Source organism: Hypomesus nipponensis, chromosome 7 (assembly GCF_054491055.1).
Source record: "Hypomesus nipponensis isolate SF chromosome 7, ASM5449105v1, whole genome shotgun sequence".
Classification (NCBI taxonomy): domain Eukaryota; kingdom Metazoa; phylum Chordata; class Actinopteri; order Osmeriformes; family Osmeridae; genus Hypomesus; species Hypomesus nipponensis.
The window spans coordinates 1,820,586-1,838,053 of NC_140367.1; the positions used below are offsets into that span (position 1 = coordinate 1,820,586).

At 44.7% G+C, this 17,468-nt stretch overlaps 2 protein-coding genes and 2 long non-coding RNA genes across 5 annotated transcripts; all 4 read left to right on the forward strand.

Annotated features, from left to right (window-relative positions):
- Positions 1 to 2,438: 2,438 nt before the first annotated feature.
- On the forward strand, positions 2,439 to 3,182 carry LOC146276296 (uncharacterized). Its single transcript, XR_014762458.1, has 3 exons — positions 2,439 to 2,652; positions 2,739 to 2,973; positions 3,051 to 3,182. It is a non-coding gene; the product is annotated as an uncharacterized LOC146276296 (long non-coding RNA).
- Positions 3,183 to 3,278: 96 nt separating this feature from the next.
- Positions 3,279 to 4,126, forward strand: LOC146276297 (uncharacterized). Its single transcript, XR_014762457.1, has 3 exons — positions 3,279 to 3,403; positions 3,682 to 3,784; positions 4,013 to 4,126. It is a non-coding gene; the product is annotated as an uncharacterized LOC146276297 (long non-coding RNA).
- Positions 4,127 to 5,136: 1,010 nt separating this feature from the next.
- LOC146276298 (E3 ubiquitin-protein ligase TRIM39-like) lies at positions 5,137 to 7,473 on the forward strand. The gene is made up of 2 exons (XM_084701545.1): positions 5,137 to 5,308; positions 5,531 to 7,473. Exon 2 carries the CDS (start codon positions 5,533 to 5,535, stop codon positions 7,174 to 7,176), a length of 1,644 nt encoding a protein of 547 aa, XP_084557671.1. The 5' UTR covers positions 5,137 to 5,308; positions 5,531 to 5,532; the 3' UTR covers positions 7,177 to 7,473.
- A 462-nt stretch (positions 7,474 to 7,935) lies between these two features.
- Positions 7,936 to 17,457, forward strand: prmt8b (protein arginine methyltransferase 8b). Of its 2 annotated transcripts, none has more exons than XM_084701547.1 (10): positions 7,936 to 8,920; positions 9,653 to 9,880; positions 10,674 to 10,829; positions 11,372 to 11,435; positions 12,240 to 12,382; positions 12,604 to 12,691; positions 13,387 to 13,502; positions 15,144 to 15,294; positions 16,009 to 16,130; positions 16,665 to 17,457. In XM_084701547.1, exons 1-10 carry the CDS (start codon positions 8,855 to 8,857, stop codon positions 16,746 to 16,748), a joined length of 1,218 nt encoding a protein of 405 aa, XP_084557673.1. In that variant the 5' UTR covers positions 7,936 to 8,854; the 3' UTR covers positions 16,749 to 17,457. The 2 variants fall into 2 exon arrangements, with proteins under 2 accessions (XP_084557673.1, XP_084557674.1); XM_084701548.1 differs by having other exon boundaries at positions 8,880 to 8,920; positions 9,610 to 9,880.
- Positions 17,458 to 17,468: the final 11 nt, after the last annotated feature.

Sequence of the window (17,468 nt, forward strand, 5' to 3'; positions counted from 1 at the left end):
AAGGAAATGAAACAGCGCGAGGCTTCCCGCCCCCATTGAATTCACCGCAGCGTTTAAGTATCGTGTCAGTATCAGTGTGTAGCGAACAGATTGTTCACAACTTCTGAATGCAAGTTACAAGTTAATATTATTATAAAAACCTGCAATTATGTCTGTATTTAAAAAGACACTTTGTAGATTAGACAAATAAATAAACCTCATTAGGCCTATGGCAGGATTTGGGATGTGACTGGAAACAGATTTTGAATTCTGGGAAATGAAAAATATTATGTAGGCCTATTCTGTTGACAATGTATATTCTCACCAAGTGGTCAATGACAATGCAGGCGGTTGCATCATCAAATTGCTCTTTATTATGCAAAATTTATTGAATGAGTTGCAAACGGTTGACTCCCCAGGCTATTTGACAGTTCAGAGATGACAATAGTTTTTAAAGAGTCAATTATTGACAGACTGCTGAGCGAGGGAAATGTAGGTGGGCTACACAATGCATGTATAATACGGTGTGAGTGTGAGGCGTACAGAATGGACTCTTGTTTGGGCTCATATAGGTCACTTCCCCTACCGAATTTAGAACCACCCAAGTCGATTAGCTCTAGGCGTGGTTTTGCCTCTATTTGAAAATAAATGTCTAAAATATAAATTAAAAAAATTAAGAGGAAGCGGCAAAATCCTAAACATGCGCCTTATTCTAACCATAAATTACTTTCTAAAAAAGGAATGGTTTGCACGGCTTGGAAACCTACGACACAATTGCAAACCCTTTAATCTTTAACGGGCTGCTATGAATAGCTGACTGACTACTAACTACATTTACATTTAGTCATCTAGCAGACGCCCTTATCCAGAGCAACTTACAGTAAGTACAGGAACATTCCCCCCGAGGCAAGTAGGGTGAAGTGCCTTGCCCAAGGACACAACGTCATTTGGCACTGCTGGGAATCAAACCAACAACCTTCTTAGCCCGACTCCCTAACCGCTCAGCCATCTGACCCCGAATTATAAAATGCTGTGTCATTTCCTCCGTTTGTATTCATATTCGCCTTTCAGTTGCAAAAACAAAAACAGACGGTATATTGGCTCAGTGCGTGCTTCTCCAAACCCATCTCTGTAACCCAATAAGGCCACAGGAACCATTAGGTACTGATGGACTGCTGCAGGGGCGGCTCTGTGGAGTGGTCACCTGCTACAGGAACAATCAGTTACCTCAAACCACATTACTGAGAGAGTTAGTGTCCATCATGTCTGGTTTGCACCAGAGGCTAAAAGGAAAGGCTGTCCTTGGATGTGATTCTAGGTAGATGCCTATAACTACAGGCAACACCTGTAGCCTATCCTTTAACATATTTTAATGACCACGACTAGGTCATAGGAAGAACTGGGTGAGACTTTAGATTTCCGAATTCAACACACATTTATTTGCTATACTGGGATGTTGTTCTGGGCACAACCCACGCCCACAGTGCAACACTCACAACAATGCAACACACAACACGTCTTTTCAGTATCGAGGCATAAAACTGAGAGACAAATGAAGACAGTAGGCCCCTGGCTCTTCAGTGTTTCCCACACAGACTAATTTGTGGCGGTGCGCCCCAGATTCAAACACCGGCCGCCACATATTGCGTTTCGTTATAGCGTTAAACTTTTTTTTACGCTGTCTAAAACACGCAGCGTATTCGTTCAGATGCATTTCCTTACCCTGCTCTCCCTCCGTCTCTGTCACTCACGCGTCTCTCAGACAGTCACAACACGTTAGCAACGACGTTATTGGCGAGCCTTCAGCATAAATAGCTACAAGTCTAGGAAAGTTGAGGCTACTTTTCGCTTGGTACCAACGAACATGTCTTAATCTGCTAGACAAGTTGGTTCCCCATCGTTCTTTTGGTGAGCTGTCTCACGAGCCCACTTACGCGGCGTCATGGAGCCGATCAGCTAAGTTATTTAGCACGTAATATGGCTTTTCAATTACCCGCGTTGTTCACCTGTCTACCATATGAGTTACAGAGGGGACACACATTATCAGGCCACGTTTTCACTTGATATGTGTACCCCCTCCTAACATGCAAAGGGTCTGTCCTGCCATCATGTGTATTATTTTATGTGTTCTTTTGGTCACAATGAACAACCTGAGATAATGGCTGGGTTTCCCAGATTCGTTAAGAAGCTCTTAACGCTAAGAGATTCTTAATAGCGTTCTAAGAGCTTCTAAATAGCGTTCTAAGAGCTTCTTAATAGCGGTCTAAGAGCTTCTTAAGAGCGTTCTAAGAGCGTTCTTAAGAAGCTCTTGGCGTTTAGAGCCTTTTAACGAATCTGGGAAACCTGGCCAATATGTGTCATGGCCACAGCCGTGCCCTTGTTTTTGGTTTTGCCCTGCTCTAATGTTTCCTTCTGTCATCGGTGCCCGATGCTCCCCGTCTCAACCTCCCAAGGCCGCCAGGGCCTTCTGGCCTCCATCCGGGGGCCGTCCCCCGACGCGTCCTATCCACCGACGCGGCCCAGCCCCCGGTTATGCCCGCGGTGACAGCTACGGTGGGCGCACCGTCCGGCGGCAGCGTCAAACCCGACGCCTCCTCCTCCCTCCACCCCGTCATCTCCTCCTGATAGCCTCCACAGTTCCAACCGCCCCGCACGGCCAGCGACCGAGTCCAGGTGGACTGCTATCCTGGGGGGAGGTTCCATCATGCCACGAACATTTTGACTAAATAACCGCCCCCCCCCCCCCCCCCCACCTGCAGGTCAAGAGTGTCATCCTGGCCTTCGAGATCAAGAAACTGTCCTCCCCGGTTGACGCTTCCACCAAGCAGGCGCTCGCAATGTTTGAACGCGCCTGCACGGCCTTCCCTCATGCATCGATCAAGCTCCCTTTGAACAACGCCAGCACCAGTCTCCCACGACCGCAGCGGGACACCGTGGACAGCCTTAACAGCAATAACCGTAGTACATTTCCAGAACATATACTAGAACTTACTGGTGAGAGCATACAAAGACAGCACAAGAGAGCGATTTCCTTGTAATGTTATTTAAATAACCAAAGTTATCCAACACAGTTTGTTGAAGCAACATCTGGGACCGTAGTCCTCATTGATCTTTCTGGGGGCGAAGAGCAGAAGGAGGCAGATGAGGCTGACTCAAGACTGAGGTACATGGATATTTACTTAAATTGTCTGTATTAATTGCTAGAAGTATAGCCTACTGCATGTAAAGCATAAAATACACATACGCAGAAAGAATATATTATAATAGCAGTTCACAACATAACATTTGTACCCCATGAAGTGAATACATCAAAGTTCGAAAACGACAGCTGTGGAAAGACTGGGTGGGGGTGAAATGGAGAGGAGTAACAATCGAGCATCCGAAGCCGTTTGATGGATACAGCTGTGGGGTTTTGGTTATGGAGGTGAACATAGTTTTTTTTTTTACCCCATTTAGAATAATACGTTACTTTTTTTGAACTGTCATGCAAATAATAACATTCCCTGTTGATCTTTAGATGATAGATACCTAAGCAGGTAATACGAGGTTTTCAGAACCTCTCAGAACATTTATGTTTAGACCTCTCCAAGCCCGCTATGGCAAAGAGAATGGAGGTGGCAGAGACAATAATGGAAGGCTCAAGTTTGTAATAAATTGAAACACTATTTATGGATTTACTGACTGTTGATGAATATCTTTCAGTCTTCAAAAGAGTCCTGCTGCAGTATGTGTGGACTACAGACAGCACCGATGGAAGGGGAAACATTGACTGACTGGGCAATAATGACCAGGCTCTGACATGAAGGTCAGATTACAGTATTACAAATTGCATAGTCTCTTAACTTGTAATGAGAAAGTATAACTAGTCTTTTGAAATTGGATGATGTTAATCATGCAATCCAATCAAGCAATGAACAGTTTTGAGATATCCTAGTTTAGTCAGTGACTGGTGTTAAACTTTGGAATAACCCTTTGCCGTATGAATGAACAACAACCGCTACTCATTAATACTCTTCTACTTGACATTCTATAGATTGCATGCTGTGAATGCATGGTGGAATCATGCAGTGCTTGGACATTCCGTGCTGCAAAAGAAAAATAGTCTGCAACAGTGTCTGAATGTCCTAAATAAATGACTAATATCACAGTAATAAAGACTTGAGTTATTATGTTTAGCGTGGTTTTAATGCTACATGAATATCTAAATAAAAATCCATATTTAAAATTAAATAATGTATTTACCCAAATCCTACCAAACTGACTCCAGATCAGCACACACACATCGACATGGGACGCGCCCACACACACGCACTACGTGTGCACACGTGGCTAATGCTCCCAGTCTGAGAAAACCTTCTGAAAACTGCTGGCATACTAAACATTTGATGTTACATTGTAGATATTAAAATACAGTTATCAATGATAGCAATGCTGTTGGACTTTAAAAGCAGCTATGGTTTGGCAGGGGCATATTTTGAGTTCTGATATTGGGCTGGTTTTTGGGTTGGTTTTATTGGCTTTTGGGCTGGTTTTATCACACAGACCTGGCAACCCTCCTTACATAAAACCCCCCACGGTGCACTGCACTCACATCCCACTACACCAAAAGCTACCGGTGAGAAGTACACAAAAGACATGTTTGTGACGATTAATAACACCAGGGTACTTAACTCTCCCGGGGTTTGAGACGCTCTCCTGGCCCTGGGGTCTGCGCTATCTAACGTTGCCTTAACCCGCACCGGAACCTCGCCCTGTCACCCCTACCTGTCTTTGCGCCGGCAGCCCTAAACGGTCTGCGAACGCAACCACCCCCCAATCGCAAAACGCTTATAGTCGTTTTCACTTGGCAGGCTTTCCGCCCGCGGTGTCCACCAAACACCAGCTCCCAGACCAAACTCGAGGCACCGCACACTTCCCTCTTTTGTACTCCTCCCGACACCCGCCTTACACAGGTGCACTCACTTTACTAATTGTCAGTGAAGCCACTGACTGCTCTACCTAACTTCCCATGTCATTATACGTTAACTTCAATCGTAAAGTTTTCAGACGTAAACAATACAAGCTACTTCAGTTTACAAGGGTTAACGGTGTATGTGACAGGACGCAGTTTATTGGGGAGAAGATTCCTACTCCAACGTCACTGTACGGAAGTGAAACTGAAAAACAAAGACGCGCCATTGTGGTCCATTACAACAAAAGTAAAAGAAGACGGCTGTAGACAGGACTCCACTTCCAGCTGCTCTACTAAATTCTCTTAACCACTTCAGATTCCTTCATATTAATCAATTCGATACCAAAGATTACACAACTATTTTAGTTGTAACTTCAGGTATGTGTGCACCATACGTTTCCTTTGATCGTAAAGTTAACCCCGTTTCATTGTCCATAGAATGTTTTTAATTGGTTTCTAATGGTCATTATTTCTGTATGTTTGGGCAGGAATATACTATCGTTTCACAAACTTAGTATGAGGGAAGACAATTAGGCAATGTTTCATTTGCTGAAAGTACAAGTAAAAAAAATATAAGTTTCACTTTTGATTTGTTTGCAGACATGGCCACAGTCAGCAGTCTTCTGACTGAGGACCAGTTCCTCTGCTCGGTCTGTCTAGATGTGTTCAGTCAACCTGTGACAATCCCATGTGGACACAACTTCTGCATGACCTGCATTACCAAGTGCTGGGATGTCAAAGACCTGCACCAGTGTCCCGTGTGTAAAAAATCTTTTGATAGGAGACCGGATCTCTTCACCAATACCTTTATTTCTGAAATGGCTGCCCAGTTCAAGAGGTCATTTCACGTGAAAGACACAGTTTCTGAACAACGTCCGGTCAAGCCGGGTGAAGTTCCTTGTGATGTCTGCACTGGGACGAAGCTGAAGGCGCTAAAGTCCTGCCTGGTGTGTCAGACCTCCTACTGTGAGACTCACCTGGAGCCTCATCAGAGAGTTGCAGCTTTGAAGAAACACAAACTGATCAACCCTGTGGAGAACCTGGAAGAGCGGATGTGTACGAAGCATGACAAAGTGTTGGAGATGTTCTGTAAAAGTGATCAGACTTGTATTTGTGTACTGTGTTTGAACACTGATCACATGACCCACCAAACTGTCCCTGTCGAAGAGGAGTATGGAGAGAAAATGGCCAAACTTGGAAGGATGATGGCCCGAGTGCAGCAGATGGTGGATGAGCGATCACAAAAGGTTAAAAAGATAAAACACTCAGTGGATCTCAGTAAGAAACAAACTGAGAAAGTGGTATCTGACAGCGCTTACCTCTTCACGAGTCTGGGGCGATCCATTGAGAAAAACCAGGCTGATCTCACAGCGCTGATTGAGAAAAAGCAGAAAGCACACGAGATGCGAGCTGAAAGGCTCATCCAGAATCTGCAACAGGAAATCGCTGAGCTGAATGAGAGAAGTACTGATCTGGAAAAGCTGTCGCACACTGAGGACCACCTCCACCTGCTCAAGAGCTTCCCATCCCTGAGCAGCCTTCCACATACCAAAGACTGGTCTGACATCAGCGTCCACAGTGATTTGTGTTTGGGGACCCTTAGAAGAGCTTTACTTGAACTAAAAGAGAGACTGAGTCAAGAGATAGATACAGAAACTAAAAGGTTGTGTGAAGCCGAGTTGAAAGCTATGCAGAAGTGCTCAGTGGACTTGACTTTTGACCCTGAAACGGCCCATGCTTCCATTGTCTTATCTGAGAATTGTAAGCAAGCCAGAACGGCAAGAACAAAACAAGTTTATCCTGACAACCCTAAACGGTTTGATCATTGTCTTTCTGTATTATCAAACCAGAGCTTTACATCAGGGTTATCTTACTATGAGGTCCAAGTTAAGAAGAAAACAGACTGGATCATAGGAGTGGCAAAGGAATCCATCCAAAGGAAGGAGTCAGTTAAATTGGACCCTGATTTTGGATGTTGGACTATATGTCTACAGGAAAACAGCTTTTGTGCTTTCACAGACCTCCGTGTCTCACTTCCTGTTAAGAAGCCAGAGAGGGTGGGGGTGTTTGTTGATTATGAAGAGGGTCAGGTGACCTTTTATGACGTCATGGCTGCATGTCACATCTACTCCTTCATGAACTGTAGATTCACTGAAAGAATCTATCCATACTTCTCCCCTCATCTGAATAGAAATGACAAAAATGCTGCCCCTCTGATCATCTCTCCTGTTATCACACACAGTTAGTTTTAGCCAAATACATTTTATGTCTTTATAGCTTCATAGCATGACAGAATCCTCTGCTTTAGCAATGCTATGATGTAACGGTATGATATCATATTGTTTTAGATGTTTTCACAGCAAAAATGTGATTTTGGCCCAACCAGAAGATCAGAGAGATGCAAGCGTGGACAAGGAGAAATCATTCCTCTTTTATATTATGGGATACTATTAAAAACTATATATCTATGTTTAAAAAAAAACAATTCTGTCTGATGTAATTTAAAAGATTTGTTTGACAATAAATGATAGGTTACCAATGCCCTCCCTTTGTTGGTTCTTACAGGCACTTCAAGTGTGTGTGTTTGATTTTGCATACCTGATATACCTGATAGTGCTCATGCATATTTTAAGACCGTGTTGAATTCATTTGAAGAGATCATTTTGGGGAAAATAAAATGCATGTTTCAATCAAAGTAAAGGAATGTCTGATAGAATTCATTTATTCAGTAGGGGAGAGAGAGAAAGCTTGCTCAGATTTAGAAAATTATTGTATCTATTCTTGAATTTGGGAATCTTTGGATGAATGTGGGTCTACAGCAATGTGCATGGTGGAGATAAATGGGACAAATTGTGAACTATAAAATGTTGTTTGGTTGTGCATTATGGTTGTGGTTTAAATAGGCAGTGGCATTATAATCTATCAACATTTTCATCTTTTTTTTTTTTTTTTTTTTTACTTTTCTTAGAGGAATTACGCTCAGCTACATATAATTCTACCCGAAACGATTAGTAGGCGTCCCTTCCAGCCGGCGTTCAGTTCGACAATAAGATCTTGTCATTCTACTATAAGCACGAATGGAGCTTTGATACAAGGACAGACACCGGCGTAGGCTTCAAGGATTCGCCTCTTTGGGGAATCCTGCGAAAGCGTCAAGCAGAGAATCTTATTGGTTGGCCATTGCTCGAGAGCATATTCCGTCTTCTATGGGAAAATCTGGTGGGAAGGTGAAAGAAGGCATCTGGCGCGTGGGAAGTCTAGATTTATAACGTTTTCATCACGACTCGTCTCGGTTGAAATTCTGTGCTTGTTCAATTCCAGTGAAGGCGAAAACCTTCAAGTGAGAGAAGTGGGAGCCAAGTTGAACTTTTTAGGCGTCCCCAAAAAATTCAGGCGACCCGGAGTCGAGGTTATTGCAACCAGCAGAAGAATGTTAGAATTCCGAGAACCAGTAACCAATGAGCAACAGTAGGAAAAACAGAAGGATGCTTGCACCAACTGTTGCAGCGAGGGTGAAATTATTTACCATGGACAAAGGATATTTTTATGTTTCAGCTGATTCTCTGCTTATGTAGCAGTGCGCAAAAAACTGGGGACAACTCAGCACATTGGACTTCTTGCAAGTGATGCTCAAGTGTCGATAAGAAACCACCTGCATAACTTTTTCACAATGGATTACTGGACTTTTGAAATTAACACAAACGTAACACAATATAAATGTAACAATTTTAGGGTGAACAATAAGTTAAAATGCAAAACCAATGAATATCTTTGATATTAAAAGTGTTCCGCTATTGTAATGTTAAATGCCATTGACAACTGAAAGAACTGAAACTGGTTCTAGCTCATCGTAGGAGTGGTTATTAAGTGTATTTTTGTACCAGAATTTTCCTATTAAAAGTTGTAGGAATCTTGTTGGCTCGTATGGGACTAAGGCATTCGCGCTGCTTGCTCTTTCGGAGAAAAATGGCGGATACAGACAACTCGGAGGTAGGCTACTCTGTAAATGATGTAAGAGCGACATTGTTGATAAAGGTCGATCGTTGTGTTCACCATCTGAAACTCAGATTGATGGTTATTCAATCTTTTTTTAGTTTTGTGTTTTAATCTAATTGATTTTGATAAACTGGTGGATCGGTATCATGCAGGAGTAGCTTAACCTGTGAGTCTCCAAAAACATGAAAATAATTTCAATTTTCCAAACCGACCGAAGCGGGGTTTCCTTCATCAATCTAAACAATTGTGTATAATTTTAATTGATGGAATATTTATACGAGACTAGACTATATTATACCTTTGTATCTTGTGGGACAGCTCAGTCTCCCGCAGTATAGTTACGCTGTCCTTGGTTCTGGAACGCACTGAACGCTGAGCCGAACGATTCAAGCAATGTCATGACCGTCACGCAGGCATGCGATTGAAATGCACGTTTTGTGTTTTGTGCAACGTAATGTCATATACATCTGGAGTTTAGTTACCACAAGACACCCTGCCTGAAATAGAAAACATTGTGTAACTGCCACTTTTTTTGTTGCAATTTTGACTGTATGAAGATCCTTCTCCCTCTCTCCCGCTACCCCTCTCTCTCTCTCTTTCTTTCCCTGTCTCACTCTGTCTCATTCTGTCTCTGTAAGATCGCTCCCTCTAAAACCTATCCTGCTGATTCACCTATCAATCAGACCCTTTCTCTGTTCTCTCTATCCTCCCCCTCCTGGATTTCAGCGACAGCACCCCGTTCCTACCCCTGTCGTCTCCCTGTCAATCCAGCCTGCTCCGATGCCCAAACCGGTGCCTACCACCCACCCTGTGTCCTGCCCGCCCCACACACCCCACGTGGCTGCACTACCCACCTGCCCTGGCCGGGGAAAGGCGGCCAAGCAGCTAAACCCAGAGGAAATGACATCACGAGACTATTACTTTGACTCCTATGCCCACTTTGGGATCCATGAGGTCAGTCTGGCCAAAAGCCCTGCAGTCGTGAGCTACTTTCATGTCTGCCGATTTGTGTTTCTTCTGGGATTTCATTCTGAATAGAATACTGCTTTTTGTCCATTCAGGACTAGCCTAGTACAGATACAATACGCCAATCACTATGCAAAAAATAAATAATCTGAACTGCACCCGAGTTGTGAGCTTGTGGTTGGGATGAAAAGAAGGGGAGGGGGGGGGACAGACCTGGTTAGATAAGTTTATGCCTATGTCCTTATTTAGTATGTGGGTCAGGCTTTTGTCAGCGAGCTAACCAAAGAAGTGTCCTCGTTACAAGGGAGGGAAGACACAAGTGTGACTGGGTTTAAATGGGCTTGGAGAGATGGGAATCAGAGAGTCCCTCAAGGCAAGGTGAGACAGACCTGCCTCTGTTTAGAGTCCATGCCTGTATGGAGAAGGCTGCTGGACTAAATACCAGTCCAGTCTCTGTTCATGGTCAGTATTCAGCTAGTCACCTGCATCTCTTTAGGAAGACATGCTGCTTTAAACCCACATACACAGTAGCCTACATCTTAAGAGTAAATCACATGGGTTTGCATTATTGTTGATCTCCTCTTATTTACATCCTTCCAAAGCCTCATAGCTGCAATTCTATCCATCGGATCAAGGAACAAAATAAATGTATAATGGTAAAACATGACCATAATAAATCTCTTATTTGAACATTATAGCCTATTTAGATGAACATCATTGACGGGCATTCACAGTCTCAAATTATTTATTTTTTTAATCCCGCCGTGTGACGCTTCCGTAGGAGATGCTGAAGGACGAGGTGAGGACCCTGACCTACAGGAACGCCATGTACCACAACAAGCACGTGTTCAAGGACAAGATCGTGCTGGACGTGGGCAGCGGGACGGGCATCCTCTCCATGTTCGCAGCCAACGCGGGAGCCCGGCACGTGTACGGGGTGAGAGTCTGGCTCGTCGTCTGGACTAAACAAGCCCCTCGTTAACCAGCCTGCAGAAAGGAGCTAAGTCATCAAATGCTGCTAGAAGCTGCTCCTGCAGGCTACGCTGCACTCCTGCTAGCTAGCCTCTTCCCTGTGATCACAACTGACATTCCTGATCAGTGATCACCCATGACTATAGATGAGGGAGATTGTCAACGTCAAAAAGGATTCCTGGTGAATGCTCTGCGTGTCTGTAGTGTATTTTTGTATGAATGTGTTAATATGATGCGAGGTTCCCACAAGTAGGAGTAATGACTACTTTCTGCTTAAGTATATCTTAGTCTTTACATGAGTATCTGTACTTCTACTTGAGTGAAGGATCCGTGTACTTTTGCCATCTCTGAAGATTACGGTTGAGCAGTTATAGATCGGAAAGGAAATAGGCCCATGGTAATCTAATATGGCGATTGTGTAGCATGTGTCCTTTGTGTGTAGGTCAAATAATGTTGAGTTTAGCCTGAATCAAACCTATGTGTATACTGTCCGTCTTCTGCCAACAGATTGAGTGTTCAAGCATATCCGAATATTCAGAGAAAATCATCAAATCCAATCAGCTCCACAACGGTGAGAGAAACGACATGCAATGACGTGTTCACAACCCACAAACACGTATCGGGATATTATGCTACACAGTGAATCGGTTCAGACTTATAGTCCGGAAACAGTGATTGGTTTGGAAATGGTACCTAGTGAACCCAAAAGCCCATAATATTATCATTTAGTGGCCTTGTGTTTATTCTACGACCCAGCACCCTGCTAGCAGACACACTCACTTTAACTTTAACAAGCCTCACTGTTGACGTTCATCTGAACCGCTATTTCTCCGAGGTCCCAAACATATTCTAACAGTTTAATTTATATAGAATCCACACTGTAAACACTCATGGCTGCCTTCTCTCCTACGTCCAAACAAGACGTAGAAGAAGACGGCTGCATTGGACTGAGCAGAAGAAATCATTTGACTTCATCCTTAGTCGTCTTTGTCACTCACTCCCTCCCTCCCTGGCCTCAGTCACAGATGTCACAGCTCATTCTAACACCCCCAGACACAGCCATCAATCAGTCCAGCCTCCTCCTCACTGATTGACAGAGCCAAGTGCCACCTTCATCTTTCCCGTGAAGGAGTTCTGCATGTGACTGCGTAACCAACGTGATTGTGTGAATCTGTGAATTCAGTTGGCATTAAGTATCCGCAGCGTAGGCATTACTTAACCGTTTAGCTTTGGCATTTGGCATCAAGTAGAAGGTTTTTTTTTCCACCAGCGTTCTGTATGAGATACCGAGTGTGGAAATTGGAAAACCGTTAAATGCCAGAACTGTTGTATGTTTTCCTCCTGCTCACATGACTCCCTGTGCCCCGTGTGCTAGTCATTACGATCTTTAAAGGGAAGGTGGAGGAAGTAGAACTTCCTGTGGACAAAGTGGACATCATCATCTCAGAGTGGATGGGCTACTGTCTCTTCTACGAGTCCATGCTCAACACCGTCATCTTCGCCAGAGACAAGTGGCTGGTAGGTGTGTGTGTGTGTGTGTCTCACATGCTGGTAAAAGTCCCCATATATATCTTTCAGGGACAGATTGATATCTGGTTTCTACCTGTGGCTATTTCAAGGACAAAGGGTTGGTACTGAATGATCTAATGTTACTTAGCAAGGTGTACAGACAATACCTGAAATATATATGTGTGTGTGTGTGTGCGGGTGTATATATTGGACTTGTTTCGCCTGTCCAGAAGCCCGGAGGCCTGATGTTTCCTGACAGAGCTGCTCTGTATGTAGTGGCCATCGAAGACAGACAGTACAAGGACTTCAAAATCCACTGTAAGTGGAACTTTCTTTCTTACTTTTTTTCACCCAGCCACCCATCCCCCACACACAACCCCAACCACTTACCCACCCACACGCACACACACACACACACACACCAGCATGTCACACAGTTTTGTTTTTAGCTGCCACTGGATTCCACCTCCTCTAGTTGCTCACTCTCACACACACACACACACACACACACACACACACACACACACACACACACCCACACACACACACACACACACACTGCCTCTAGGTTTGGCCCTGCCACAGAGGAGGGTATTGAGAAGGAAGGTAGGGTTTACCCACTGTGTTTGCAACCCAAACGGAGGAGGGACATGCTGGAGGAGGAGCCGGTCTATTTCAGGCCCCCGCTGTCTTTCACCGAGAGAGAATCTAGACACATCGAGAGAGAATCTAGACACACCGAGCGACACTGAAGGGGTTCTCCTCATGCGCTTCTGCCAAGAGACCTTGTGTGTTTTTCAGCAGCTCTTTATTTATACTTCTGTGAATCGCAATTAACTCCTCAAACAAAGTTTCAAAAAATGACGAGTCACACTTCCAATGTAAGGCGTTTTCACACAGACCCTCAGACACTCACTAGCTGTATTAGTTTGTCTGTGTGTTTGCGGGAGTGTGTGTCTGTGCGTTCTTGTGTGTTTGCGGCTGTGTTTACAGGTGTGTGTGTGCCTCTGCAGGGTGGGAGAACGTGTATGGCTTTGACATGACCTGCATCCGTAATGTGGCCATCAGAGAGCCCCTGGTGGACATGGTGGACCCCAAGCAGGTGGTGACAAACTCCTGCCTTGTAAAGGTCAGTGTGTGTGTGTGTGTGTGTACAAGCGTACGCGCTCGTGTATGTGGCGAGCCCAAAACATTCAGAATGACATGGAAACCAACAGGGAACATACTTATAGGTCTCTGGTGCGTGTGTGAGCGCATGTTCATGCGTGTGAGTTTGCGGAGGCTGGCTGTGCAGGCCTGCAGGCTGAATCATAGTGGGTTGACTAAGAACTGTGGTAGCAGGTCACATGACGTGTAGGCGTCTTCCACTACCCGCTCATCCAGTCCTCAGCACTGTAGCCTACAGAGAGAGAGAGGAGGGAGAGAGAGGTAGCGAGGGAGAGAGAGAGTTAGAATGGGAGAGAGAGGTAGAGAGAGACACAAGGAGAGAGTATGTCTACTTGTGTGTGTGTGTGTGAAGCACCACTTTAGGAACACAATGTACAATATTCACTCACTTCTCCATTGAGAGAGGGTTACCGTTAGTAACATGAGGGCCAATCACAGCCCAGAGTCATCTGGTAGTGTGAAACACAGCAAAATGTGTGGGGTGCAAAAAAAAAAAAAAAAGTACATTTCTGAAATTGAAATGTCACTTATGCGATATCCGCAGTGGATTGTGATGAGCCCAAAATAGATCAGTCCTCCCTATCCTGTACTCCGTCTAGACCAGGGAGGTCTCAACATGCTAGCCCTAACCTGCTCCATCACATTATTAGACCAGGGAGGTCTCAGCATGCTAGCCCTAACCTGCTCCATCACATGATGGATGGTGTGTGTATAGGACCAGGCCACGGTGGGACAGATTAGGATTTGACGCTGCTGTCCTCGCTAGCATGGATTGGTCCATGTGAGGGAACGTCGTGGAGGGAGAACTAGAACGTCCCAGCCTGTGAGAGGTCCTGCTCATCTGGCCTGGATGACAAGAGGAATCAACTGGTGGAAGGATTAACGTTCGATCTTTGTTTTCCTTCATACAAATGACGGTTAAGGGGTTTAGGCGTGATGTGATTTAGTAATGGTTGACTATTGTTGTGAACAAACAAGCAAACACATCAACGTTATTTAACAGGAGATGAGAATTGGAGGAGGAATAATCTGCTTCAGTGTGACATTATACATCCAAGCCTGGGACACAGCCCAGAGAAGAGATATTCACACGAACCACTGAACCCTGACAGGAAAGAGAACAGGAGGATGAGGAACTGACTGGGAGGGAGAGGAGGGGGAAAGCATAGGAGGAGGGAAGGGGTGGAAGAGAGGAGAGGAAAAAAGAAAAGATAGAAGGAGCCCTAAGGTTTTTGAACCAGAACAATTTGCCATCTTCGGTCCATGTTTTAAACGAAACAAAGCCATGGTTGCAAAGCATGACTGGATGCTGTGATTCATCATTGCCATACAATCCAACACAAAGGAAGTTTTAGAAGCGGATTCAGAGCACTGCACCTTTTATCTAGACAGACCAAGGGTGTTAGGTTTTACTTTTTGAAAACAGCAAATCTGTTATATTTAACGGCCGCATCCTCAGTTATCAACAAAAAAAAACGGTCTCACCCAAACAAACGTGTCTCGGAGACCGGCATTTTCTTTCCTCCCTTTCTGCCGATGTGAAGGTGAAAGGTCATCCCTTCCTGTGTCTGTAACGTCTCCTCTCTCGTGACCTTTGACCCAGGAAGTGGACATCTACACGGTGAAGAGGGAGGACCTCTCGTTCACCTCGGCCTTCTGTCTGCAGATCCAGAGGAACGACTACGTCCATGCCATGGTCACGTACTTCAACATCGAGTTCAGCAAGTGTCACAAGAAGACCGGCTTCACCACAGGTTAGGCCTCATCTCAGCACACAACACACAGGCTGAATGATTACTTGATAACAAACTGTCGTTTGAAGCTCACTCGTTGAACTCATTCGGTTTCTGACATTGTGCTTTGATGTGTAAATGTGTGACTTAGATGTTAGTATTGGCACATGTGCATTTCCCGACTATTCCACTGATTACAGTTCTTGGCTGCCCCCTGGTGGTGGTTTTGAACACTGGTCAAGATTGTTAACGCCCTGTCTCCTTTGCATCTAAACGTGTTGTGTTATGTAACGTTATGTACATGTTTTCTTCCACGCTCTGCTTATGTAACTAACAGTAAGGGAGGGTTTTAGTTTGTCTTTTGAACACCGTCTCTTCAATTTTCCTCTCCTTCTTTCTCCATGATCTGTTTTTCACCCTAACCATCCACATTCTCGCCCACCTCCTCTTCATCCTTCTTACCAACTTCTCTTGCATCCTTACGTCTCCCATCCTTCTTACTCCCCTTTTCCTGGCTCATTTTCTTGAGTTCCCATCCTCTCTTGTCTCCCCTCCCTCCCTCCCTCCCTCCCTCCCTCCCTCCCTCCCTCCCTCCCTCCCTCCCTCCCTCCCTCCCTCCCTCCCTCCCTCCCTCCCTCCCTCCCTCCCTCCCTCCCTCCCTCCCTCCCTCCCTCCCTCCCTCCCTCCCTCCCTCCCTCCCTCCCTCCCTCCCTCCCTCCCTCCTTCCCCCTCCAGCTCCTGATGGCCCCACCACTCACTGGAAGCAGACTGTGTTTTACATGGAGGACTACTTGACTGTGAAGAAGGGAGAGGAGATCTTCGGTAGCATCACAGTGAGGCCAAACGACAAGAACGTGGTGAGCATCCCCAGAGCGAGTTCACAGACGGAGGTACTCACCTGCTGGGGACTGCCGTGTGTTTAGAAGAATGGTCCTCAACCCCGGTCCTCAGGGCACCCTGTCCTGCATGTTTTAGACGTTTTCCTACTCCAACACACCTGATTCAAATGAATGGTCATAAGCAGGTTTCTGCAGAGCTGGATAACGACCCATTCATTTGAATCAGGTGTGTTGGAGTAGGAAAATGTCTAAAACATGCAGGACAGGGTGCCCTGAGGACCGGGTTGGGAACCACTGGTTTAGAAGGTAGGTCTCTCTAAAAACATATTTTAACCTGTTACCAATTGACTGTGGTACAAGTGTTACAAGTGCAGGTTTGTCTCTTTCTCTCTCTGTGTCTCTGTGTCTCTCTCTGTGTCTCTCTCTGTGTCTCTCTCTGTCTCTCTCTCTCTGTCTCTCTCTCTCTCTCTCTCTCTCTCTCACTCTAGTCTCTCTCTCTCTAGTCTCCCCAGTCTCTCTGAGTTCTTCGTTAACTCTTCTCTCCTATTACAGCGTGATCTGGAGTTCACGTTTGAGCTGGACTTTAAAGGGCAGCTGTGCGAGGCGGCCATTTCCCACGACTACAAGATGCGCTAGCGAGCCTCCAATCCCTCTGGACACGCCCTGGGAGGGCACCGGGGGCCTCCTATTGGTTAGAAAGAGCCGTGAGATGTGTCTGATTGGACCTTTCTGGGATCTGAATGACCCAGCGACCTGAACAATAGCTACATCGTTTGCCACCGATTTTAAGTTTTTTTCCTGGCACAACTCTGAATGTAATATCCTAAAATGACTTTTTCAAATTGATTCTATTATTTGAACCGCTGTCAGTGTTTTGAGTCAGGTAACAGAGGAATTTCATTTGAAGTCAACGTTAACGTCAAATAATAATGAAATGATCCACTTTACACAGTGGAAGAACCCTGTGGAATTCTTTCATTAATAAAAAAATATTAGAACTATGAAAAGGGTAGTATCCCATACAGGAAAGTAAATGTTTTTTTCAAGTGTTATGTTGTATTGTGTATTTTGTTGTTAAGTTATGAAGGTATTTGAAAGATACTTGCATGTTTACGGTTTCAATATTTATAGATTTCCAATTTCATAATATGATTTTATCTGCTACTTTAGGCAATTAATTATGTTTCCAACCTACAGTGCCCCAAAGAATGTGCACAGTCACAGTAAGTTGGAAATGCGAATAACAAAGTGGTTTAGCAGGATGGTGTGCAAGAGATGAACAACTGAATAAATGAATAAAAAGACAAAAGAATAGCAGTTATTTAATTAAATAATTGATATTGAATTATGATCAAT

Bases quoted from the DNA above. Each gene is read 5' to 3' on its own strand.
- prmt8b (XM_084701547.1), top strand. From the start codon at position 8,855: ATGGGACTAAGGCATTCGCGCTGCTTGCTCTTTCGGAGAAAAATGGCG. The intron at 9,881-10,673 runs GTCAGTCTGGCC...ACGCTTCCGTAG, and splicing joins CCCACTTTGGGATCCATGAG to GAGATGCTGAAGGACGAGGT. The intron at 12,383-12,603 runs GTAGGTGTGTGT...TCGCCTGTCCAG, and splicing joins TCGCCAGAGACAAGTGGCTG to AAGCCCGGAGGCCTGATGTT.
- LOC146276298 (XM_084701545.1), top strand. From the start codon at position 5,533: ATGGCCACAGTCAGCAGTCTTCTGACTGAGGACCAGTTCCTCTGCTCG.